The 10969-nt window shown below is 40.2% G+C and overlaps 1 protein-coding gene across 1 annotated transcript; it reads right to left on the bottom strand.

The window, feature by feature from the left end:
- On the bottom strand, positions 1 to 4044 carry LOC121529599. Its single transcript, XM_041817538.1, has 6 exons — positions 3817 to 4044; positions 1953 to 2089; positions 1609 to 1702; positions 931 to 1087; positions 560 to 687; positions 1 to 282 (listed from the first exon to the last, which is right to left on the bottom strand). The coding sequence occupies exons 1-6, from the start codon at positions 4042 to 4044 to the stop codon at positions 1 to 3; spliced, it is 1026 nt and encodes a 341-aa protein (XP_041673472.1).
- Positions 4045 to 10969: the final 6925 nt, after the last annotated feature.

Below are 10969 nucleotides of genomic sequence, written 5' to 3' on the forward strand. Positions count from 1 at the left end.
TCAAGCGTCGTGCAACAATCTCGCTCTGAGCTCCCTGACTCTGGGACTTTCCTTGGCACTTCCCACGTCAATGTTCAAAACTGTGGTTTGGATGAATGTATAGAAGTTGAAGAGGGATTCGTGGTAGTTGACACTGAAGATGAAGTGTGCTTTGAAGAGCTCATCGAAAGCTGCCAGGGATGTCTGTGCCTTGCAAGGGATGGCCTTGTGGTCAATGATGATGTAGTATCTTTGGATGCTGTTCTTGTTTTGACCTACACACAGGAGGAAGGGCTGTCTCGGCTCCACACCAGCAAGGAACATTTCGACACTGGCTCCCGTTTTTAACAAAATGTAAATAAGAATCATGAGAAAATTATGAAATACAGTGCTGCTACATTCAAGTAACCAAACCAATAAAAAAATCAAACATGCATGGCAGACGTTAACTTTTACAAACAGAAGTGGACACTCGTAAATAAATAAATAAATAAATAAATGAATAAATAGTTGATAGATTAATCGGGAGAAAAATAATCGTTTGGGACAGCCCTACATAAGTACATTACTATTTGCATACCTGCAAATATTGAACGACATGGTCTTCAGCTTGACATGCGCTGATTTCAGGACTCTTCTTGTGGCCTTTGGACGTGGGCAGCAGCAAGTGAACCAACAGCAGAATGCTTGATAAGTCACTGTCCCAGCCTAGGGGAAAAACAGGAGAAAATGTCTGACACATTCACATCATAATTTTAAAGATAAGACAAGATAAGATGTTCCTTTATTTGTCCCACAGTGGGGAAATTAACAGTGTTACAGCAGCAAAAGAGGGCATCAGTAAAAAGAGACATTAGACATTAAGTAGCAAATGAACAATATAAACAAGTATTATAGAATAACTATGAACTATAAACAGTATGACCAAGAGAAGAAACTAACCAGACCCACCTGAGTCGTGCTGCGCAGACAAGAGGTCTTCAATGTGTTCATTAGAAGTCAGTTTTTTGCAGTCTGTCAGGATCCTAGGTTTGAAAAAAGTAGGCCATTTTGCCAAAAATCTGCCCGACACTTCCTCTCCAAACATCATGGTGAAATCTTGGTCAATCTGCAGAAGAACACACATTTTTATACTTATGCAACTTAAAAGTGTATACATTGAGTGACAATTCACTTAATATATAGAAGTTGTCTTTCTTACCAAGCCAGTGATGTTGAGGAATCGTGGGAAGACATCCAAAACTGTTGAAGAGCACTGCTGATCTTGAACCAGTGTTTGGCGGTACTGAAAAGTAGCCCTCATCTTCTCTTTGATTGCCGATTTGTCAGTTGAATGTTTCAAAAAGGATTTTGCTTCATGACACTGCTCACCAAGCAGCTGCTTATCCGTGCAGAGAACCTCCCTCTTTCTCTTTGGACTATCCTGGTACGGTGTGCTGGTGGAAGATCTCCGGGACTGAGCTGCAGTGTTGCGCTGAACAGTTTTTATCCTCCAAGCCAAGTACCCAGATCCACGCTGTGGGTCATAGAAGTGTTCCTGTAATATTAAAAACATTAAATTGAAGAGTAAGTTCAGACCATATTACTACTCCATAAATTGATATACAAGCTTTTCATTTATAAACTTACATATCCATTGTCTGAGTATGGATCTCTGAGGCTGGGAAATAGAGAGATGATGCCCAAAGCATATTTACTTTGCACAGAGACAGGTGGGCTCCTCCTGAAAGATAAACATGACATTACTACTACAATTCCTTCAGTGCTTACAAATTTTACTGTTGTTAGCTTCATTGAATTTTAGTCTCTCTCAAACAGTTTTTGTATCATGTTTTAGCCATTTAGTATTTATCTCTTTCATAGGAGAAAATAAATAACAAGTTGCTTTACTAATATACAATGTCCTAAAATAAGTGTGCTGTTTTAAAAAATCTGTATTGAGTAAAGTATAAATATGAACAATGAAGTCTTACCCATGAATTTCAACTATGTCGGCCACAAGAAGGTTTACCAACTGTCTCCTTGTGCTATCCTTCAATGTTTTCATTTTATCATATTCATCCAAAATAATCTGTCCACCCGGTTTACCCTTTAGAGCATCTCTCACCATCTAAAATATAAAGAATCATAAAGCAAATTAGCAATTATATCCATCACCATCATCATCATTACATCCAACAACAAAACAGTTTAACACAGTTCAACTGCACAATATATTTGTGTGTGATATTTGATAACTAAGACCTCTTTTGCCGATTCCCGTTTAGCATGGGTTCTCTTCCCTCCATTTGTATGAACAATCACTGTTGCATCTGATGAATCAGAGGATACTGCCAGGGTGTCTTCTGACACTGACACAGATGAGTTGTCTGACATGGGTGACTCCAACAAAGTATATGAAAGATCATGATGAAGCACAACTGTAAACAGTTAAAAAATGTATACACAAAAGGAAAAAATAAATAATTCTCCACAATACTCTTTATTGATGACCCACTCCTGGCCTCACAAGTCTGAGTCTCACCTCTTGACTTCTCAGTTGCCACCCTAACAATAAGGTTCCCTGTTTGCAAAAGCTCCTCAAACACTTCTGCATCAACTTCTGTCCCTGATTCATCTGTCAAGTGCAGCTCAGTCTCAAGTGGAAGATCTAGCTTTTGAATGACTGATGAAAAAAAATATTAAATTTAGAGCAATGGAAAAATTACAATAAACAGAAATTTGCTAAACTTGTTTTTCCCCAACATTTTAGGTCAAGGGCACACAGGGCATTACCATTAGCTATCATAAACACAACTCCATAATATGAGACATTTACATAATCACATAAATTCAGTAGATATTATAGCAATTCGTCAATTTACACAAACATTCTGGGCTATATTAAAAGTGATGCCAACCTTTCTGAAGATTTCATGGAGCAGGGATCAGGGGTGAACCAGGGGGCAGACCAAGTAAAGAGAACAGAGCGAGATTTGACAGGAGCGAGTGAGTTGAGGATGCTGGTGAGGCCATTATTGTATTGGGAGACAAGATCATCGGGGGAGGAGGAAGAGTCAGGAGTGAGGGTGGCGATGCAGAGGGTCCATGAGAGAGTCCATGTTGATGTCCTTTATGTTACAGAAGGAGATGACAAGGGGTGGCTTGAAGGTGGAGAGCTGGAGGGTGACATTGAATGAGAGGAGGAAATGGTTTGTAATATGGAGTTCATCAGCAGTACAGTTGGAGGGGGTGAGACCAGAGGAGCAAATTAAGTCTTGGGTGTGTCCTTTCATGTGTGTGGGGAAGTCTGAGAACTGTTGAAAACCAAAGCTGTCCAGTAATGAAGAGAAGTCTATGGTGAGAGGAAGAGCAGTATTGTCCATATGTATATTAAAATCCCCCAATAAAATTACATTAGGTGAGAGAGTGGAAAGGTGGGTAAGGAGGGCAGAAAATTCATTTAAAAAGTCACTGTTAGGCTTGGGGAGACAGTAGACTGTGGCAATGATTGTGGGAGTGGGTCCAGAAATTTGACAGCCAAGGCATTCGAGTGAGGAGAGGGGAGGCACGGAAACTGGAAGGACCCTCCAAATCGAGCTTGCGCTCGGTGATGGTATCCAGGACAAGATGCCCTTTGCCCGTGAGCGAGCAAATGTTCAGCAAACCTAAGTTGACGTCGTTGACACGTTGTTGTGTCTGAAAGGAGCGTTAGCCGACCTAGCCAGGTTAGCTAACACACTGGAATTCACTGACCGGCCGGCGTTTCTGGGTGGGTGGCACGTGGAGGACCAAAAGGACAGTATCCCCTTGGAGACGCTGAATTGGAAACCCCGCCGGAACCAACGGTAGATGTACCTCTGGCAAGGCAGGAGGGCAATGTCCGGATGTAGGTGCATAGCTGTCGGCAGAGGTCCGGGCCGCTGAGTGTGGAGCCTTAGAAGCTCCACGGCTGAGTACTGGAGGAGTCCTTCCACTGGTAGATGGAGGAGCGACAGGATAGTCCAGAGCAGGATGGACTGCACACAGACCCTGCTGACCCACATCGTTAAGCACGGCAGGTGGGCAGCGGGTAGGCAATGACATGGACCCGGGCGATGAGCTGAGCAGGTAGGCGAAAGTTAACCCACTATTCCAAAAACACGGAGTGATGACAGCACAGATGGGGAACACCAGGTGAAAAATGAGGGTTTAAACCCCTATTTGGAACAAATAAACGGTGAGTACAGACCTGCCTTCGAAGGTTAAAGAATCAGCTACTCTTCCGACTCCTGATTCATCTGCTCCTGTGTACCGAACTTGTTTGATTAAACAGATTGAGACCTTTTCCTGGTTTCCTGAGTCTGCTTGTGGGTCCTTTAGCTGGCACTTGATTACAGTACCAATGAAATGTTTTTAAACTAATTAAAAATGAGTAAATAAACTTACTGAGCAATGCAACAGTCATGAATATCCTCCATGGTTTCCCCGCCAGTGAAACTCTCTCAGCGCTTCTCTCTTCTTCTTCTCTTGATTTTATTGGTGAGTCGCAAACAGCTTTAAGATGCACACCTACTGTACAATTGTTTGTAACATGTCATCTACTTCAGGTTATAATATTGCTGCCAGTTTTTTGTCCCGTAGGAACACAAGCAGTGCCCTCCTCCCCAGAATCGGAATCTGTTCACAGTATTCTTACAAGGCTCCACTCTTTAACTGCCTCTTTAAATTGTTTTCTTGAAATTATTTTTCCTTTTTAATTAATATTTATTACAATATAACAAATGTACTACATATTCCTTTACTCCACACCTATCATTTAGCCTTTTCCTCAGTAAATACATGGTGTCGTTCAGTGCAGTGTGTCCTACCATAAGTCTTGATATAGTAAATTTCTCCTTCCTCTTCCTTTCTTTGTAGATCTTTGTTGTGACTGATTTTTGTATTTTGTGAAATCCCCTTCCCTTCTGGTCCTCCCATTTTTGGCTGATCGCTGAAGTCAGCCCTACACATGGTAGTGTCTGTGTCTGAGTAAGTAAGTAAGTAAGTTAGTAAGTTGGGAAGTAACTGATTGAGTGACACTAATTTATAAGCCTTACAATACGGAGTTGCATTTTCTTGTACCAAATGCTGGCAGTGATGACTGCCTCCAATGTGTTAACTAGAGCCATACATATAGAGTTGCGCTATGGGCGGGGTTTACTTGTGCTGAAAGCCCTCTAATGGCTGCTTCCACTGCTCTAGTTATAGCTTTAGCCTCTGTTTCACCAGAACTGGGCCACATTTCTGTATGACAAAGAATTAAACAACCATATAAGCTTTTCATGTTGGGAAAGATGTTTTCACTCCTCTTCTGACCTGTTTTGGCATGACTATGTGATAGTTGAGGGGGAAAAGGTAACTTCTTATGTCAATGCTTGTTTGCAACAGCCAGTGTTGCCAACTTAGTGACTTTGTCGCTATATTTAACAAGATTTCAGACTCCTCTAGTGACTCTTTTCAAAAAAGCGACTGGTGACAAATCTAGCAACTTTTTCTGGTGTTACTGGAGACTTAAGGAGACTCTGGTGTGAAAGCACACATTGTTGTTGCTCCTCTAAGTGAGCAGTAGGTGCTGCCGTGGGCTCTTCCCCATCCCAAAGCACCCACAGGCAGCCCGGTCACCCAGTCCTCACGCAGCAGTCCCCCGTCAGCTACAGTCAGAGCAGGAGATGCTCTCCCCTCCATGTCCAGACTACAGATTAATCCGGTGTGAAGGCGCCTTGACAGTTTTTTAAATTGTTAATGAAGACTGTATATACAGTATATTATAGGCCTAAATGTTATGGTTAAAAATGTTAATGTTTCACTGGGTTTTGTTGTAGGCTTTTAAGTGGACCACAAAGTTAAAAACTAAACCAAATGTAAGAAAACTAAAATTCTAAGAAAAATAGAATTATAAATAGAATAATAAAGTAAAAATAAAAATTAAAGTAACTCTGCCAGAGTATCTCCTAAATCATTTTTGCCAGTCTCAAGGAGGGGGGTTGGAACTGTGACATTCTCAAAACAAAAATCAACAGGAGCAAGTTCATTTGTAGTTCTACACATCTTAAGGGTCTTTTTACTCACTTTGTCTCTCTCATGGCGTTTTTCCTCTCTCCTATAGCGTCCATTACAATTAAATACAAACAGACAATCATGCAAATTAGGCGAGTTCTGGCGACTTTTAGGACGGCCAATAGCTACTTTCCTTACTCTGAGGAGTTGGTAACACTGACAACGGCTGCTTGTGTAGTGATTAGCTCTGACTAAGTCACAGCAGCACTTTGTCAAAATTGGACATTTTTTATTGTCAACCCACTTCGGCGTGAGTGTGTGATAGTCTAAAGGGAAAGCGTTGCTTGTTGTGCTTATATTTACGGCTGCTAGCCAAATTGTTAGCTCGGCCTTAGCCAGACCAACACATTTCTTCATCACAGCTAGCGTTTAGATCAACAAAACTTTCTGCGACAGAAAACGATGCTGTCGCTCTTCTGCTGCCCCGCTTTGGCATGATTATATGATAATTATGGGGAAAGGATTAGTTGTTGTATACAGCTAATGAGTTGTTGAGTCCCAGCTAATGACTGCACTAGCAGGCCTGCTAGTGCAGTCATTAGCTGGGACTGAGCTGCAGCAGCACTTTTGTCTGAATCAGACAACGTGTCTCATCCAGACACGCACAGAAAGCAACACTGAAAGCATTCTGTGACAGAAAAAGTGTTCTCGCTCTGCTCTGTTATGGCATAGCTTTCTGATCATGGGCTTGTCCATATTGTCCGGCATCAGCTGTTAGCTTGGATATCACTGTTGCTTCTGTTTACTCAGACCTGGACCGCTGCTCTTGTTGAATCTAGAGCGCAGAGCCAATTTTTCCATCATGAGCTCCTGTCCCCCTGTCACTCTTTGTCCTATTGTCGCTTTCTCTTTGACCATCTTTTACACGATGCACGTTCAGTCACAATTTGACCAGCACACGTCTTTTACGCAGCAGTGTCAGCTGCTCTCCTCTCCTCATCTGCTTTCATGCTGCATAAGACACACTCACAAATGCGACACTCACACACACACCTACACTAAAACACACGCTAACATGCCAGTAGTGTAGACTCAAGGCTTCTATCTGTTGAGGGAAAAAGTTTCAGAATACTGGAGGACAAACACCCGAACTTTCTCCTGTTAAAGCTCCTCTCTTACCATGGAGGATGAGTGCATCAGCAGTGTGTGTGTGTGCTCTCCAGCTGTGTGTCTCTTTGTCACCTGCGTGAGCCAGGGGTGTGCGCTATGTTAAAAAAAATGGTTAAAATCCATTAATACTATATGATTATGGGGAACAAATAAATGTTAAAATCTCCGCATTTGCGCTGTTAAGAGAACACTACTTAAACATTTAGCACGTCTTTATTTGCAGGGAATATGATAAATGTGCTGTTTATTGATAATTAACGGATATAAAAAACAATAGGAACACTAAAGTAGAAATTCAGCTTAATTTTACACATATAAAGACCCTTACACACCTGTCTTAAGGAGAATTACAAATGTTCATGAAACCTGCTGCAGTTTTTCTTTGATTTTAGAATAAACAGTTCATTAACAGTTAGTGTCTTCTTGTTAGTGTAAACTTATGACCATTAAAGACTTAAATCTGACAAAAACAAAACAAAACAAAACAAAACAAAACAAAAAACAATTAATCTCCAGTGACACTGTCCGTCTCTTATTAGTGAAGTCTGACACATCTCTTTAGAGTTTCGTATATACACAGAGAAGAGCTTTATTACCTCTGCCAAGGAGGTTTTGTGATCGGCAGGGTTTGTTAGATAGTTTGTTCATTTTTTAGCAACATAACTCAAAAAGTTATGATTTTGATGACATTTTCGGGAAATGTCAGAAATGGCATAAGAAAGGTCTGTGCTCTATGAGTGCTTTTCTAGTTAAGAGTAGAGAAAGAGAGAGAGAGGACAGCATGTAGCTATTAAGTTGCCACAATAAATTTGGCTCACATAAAATAACAATAATGACAAAATCACTCTGCCAGTCAGGCATTTCAACAGGCATCCCAGATAGTTGCAGTCAGCCATATACTAGGTTTTTAACTAGTCTGAGCCTGAGCTTGATTTCCTGTCAGCTACAGCTAGACTTTTGGTTGATTGGTAGGTAGCTTCTGCCTGCCAAGCTATATATAACATAATAATCAAAATGATTGTGGTACAAACAAATTTTTTTCGGTTTCTTTTCAACATGGAATCCTCTCTAGCAAATCAGATGTCCGACATCTTTTCAGCCAATCACATGGGTGCACTCCCACATGGGGGATGAGTGACTTTTCAGCCAATCATATGAGACCTCAGCAGTATTTGATGGTGACGTTCATGTTTTGCTGAGTGCTAGCTAAGCATTGTCTGGATGGTTCCCGTCTCAGCACACAGCCCTCTTCAGAGTTGAGTTTTTAAACATGTCTACAAGCTCTTCCAAAAATATATGTGAATGATGTTGGGTGCATCACTATGCGTGTTCCCAGAAACAAGCAGGAGTTAACTGTATAATTACAGAGATCCCACAGTTAGCTAGCTACTAGTGAAAACTGTGCTAACTCTCTTGCTTTGCCATTGTTGACACTTATAGCTTACCCCTGTTCTAACTTTCTGCCCTTCTCACAGTTTTTTTCAAAATTCATGTGCAGGTGAAGTAACTGACAGGGCACTAAACTACTATAATTTGCAGATAAGCTGTGATGACGTTAGCACCAATACCACTGCAGTTAACAGCATATTAAAAATGTGAGCAAAGAAACAACCGTGGTGGACGGCTCCTATCCCTGCACTGCAGGACAGAAAGATTTAGAAAATCTTTCATACCATCAGCAATTAGACTGTATAATTCTAAAGTAAACAGATGAGACTCCCAGACGATTGAATTTCCCTTCGGAGTAAAATCAAGTTCTTGTATTGTATTGTATTGTATTGAATTGTGTATTACTTTAATATCCCAGTGTTTTAGCTAAGATCAAGGGATATTAATACTGCTAATAATCATAAAAAAAAGAAATCTCTTAACTCTTAATTACAAAAACTTGCTAGAGGTACAGGTAAGGTTAAATTCCAGATTTCTTACGTTACTACTGGGCTGTCCAGACCATGGGGCTTGTTCGGAGAGAGACTGAGTAGATAACATGGAGCTGCCACCCTCAATTTAAAGTTGGGCAAAATTGTTCCTTAGTATTTCATTTCAAACTTAGGCAGTTGAGTTGTTACTGTAGCATATTTGAGAAGGCTTTGATTTTGAAATCTTCTATCAGATTGCCTTGTTACTGTGCCAGAAATATTGTTTGGGTCTTCAACTACCACTGTGAGATGGAATGAGTGTGTGGAAACAGGGGGTTTCTTAAATATTTCAATTTAAAGTTGGGCAAATTTGTTCCTTAGTATGTCATTTCAAACTTAGGAAGTTTTTACTGTAGCATATTTGAGTCAGGTTTTATTTTGAAATTTTCCATCAGATTGCCTTGTTACTGTGCCAGAAATATTGTTTGGGTCTTCAACTACCACTGTGAGGTGGAATGAGTGTGTGGAAACAGGGGGTTTCTTAAATATTTCAATGTAAAGTTGGGCAAATTTGTTCCTTAGTATTTCATTTCAAACTTAGGACATTGTTACTGTAGCATATTTGAGTCAGCTTTTATTTTGAAATCTTTCATCAGATTGCCTTGTTACTGTGCCAGAAATATTGTTTGGGTCTTCAACTACCACTGTGAGGTGGAATGAGTGTGTGGAAACAGGGGGTTTCTTAAATATTTCAATTTAAAGTTGGGCAAATTTGTTCCTTAGTATTTCATTTCAAACTTAGGACATTGTTACTGTAGCATATTTGAGTCAGCTTTTATTTTGAAATCTTTCATCAGATTGCCTTGTTACTGTGCCAGAAATATTGTTTGGGTCTTCAACTACCACTGTGAGGTGGAATGAGTGTGTGGAAACAGGGGGTTTCTTAAATATTTCAATGTAAAGTTGGGCAAATTTGTTCCTTAGTTTTTCATTTCAATCTTAGGCAGTTGTTACTGTAGCATATTTGAGTCAGCTTTTATTTTGAAATCTTTCATCAGATTGCCTTGTTACTGTGCCAGAAATATTCTTTGGGTCTTCAACTACCACTGTGACGTGGAATGAGTGTGTGGAAACAGGGGGTTTCTTAAATATTTCAATGTAAAGTTGGGCAAATTTGTTCCTTAGTTTTTCATTTCAATCTTAGGAAGTTGTTACTGTAGCATATTTGAGTCAGCTTTTATTTTGAAATCTTCCATCAGATTGCCTTGTTACTGTGCCAGAAATATTGTTTGGGTCTTCAACTACCACTGTGAGGTGGAATGAGTGTGTGTAAACTTGTGGTTTCTCAAATATTTCTATGTAAAGTTGGGCATTTTTTCCTTCGTATTTCATTTTCAAGTTAGGCAGTTGAGTTGTTACTGTAGCATATTTGAGAAGGCTTTTTCTTTGAAAAATTCCATCAGACTGACTTGGGACAGTGCCAGAAATATTCTTTGCATCTTCAACTACCACTGTGAGGTGGAATGAGTGTGTGGAAACTGGCAGTTTCTCAAATATTTCTATGTAAAGTTGGGCATTTTTTCCAGAGTATTTCATTGTCAAGTTAGGCTGTTGAGTTGTTACTGTAGCATATTTGAGAAGGCTTTTTCTTTGAAAAATTCCATCAGATTGGCTTGGGACAGTGCCAGAAATATTCTTTGGGTCTTCAACTACCACTGTGAGGTGGAATGAGTGTGTGGAAACTGGTGGTTTCCCAAATATTTCTATGTAAAGTTGGCCATTTTTTCCTTAGCATTTCATTGTCAAGTTAGGCTGTTGAGTTGTTACTGTAGCATATTTGAGAAGGCTTTTTCTTTGAAAAATTCCATCAGATTGGCTTGGGACTGTGCCAGAAATATTCTTTGGGTCTTCAACTACCACTGTGACGTGGAATGAGTGTGTGGAAACAGGGGGTTTCTTAAATA

Source organism: Cheilinus undulatus, linkage group 21 (assembly GCF_018320785.1).
Source record: "Cheilinus undulatus linkage group 21, ASM1832078v1, whole genome shotgun sequence".
Lineage (NCBI taxonomy): Eukaryota > Metazoa > Chordata > Actinopteri > Labriformes > Labridae > Cheilinus > Cheilinus undulatus.

Excerpts from the sequence above, each read along its gene's own strand:
- LOC121529599 (XM_041817538.1), bottom strand. The coding sequence starts at position 4,044 with ATGTCATTGCCTACCCGCTGCCCACCTGCCGTGCTTAACGATGTGGGT. Across the intron at positions 688-930 it reads GTCTGCGCAGCACGACTCAG|GCTGGGACAGTGACTTATCA; the intron begins GTGGGTCTGGTT and ends TTTTTCCCCTAG. Across the intron at positions 283-559 it reads ATGTCGTTCAATATTTGCAG|CCGAGACAGCCCTTCCTCCT; the intron begins GTATGCAAATAG and ends GCTGGTGTGGAG.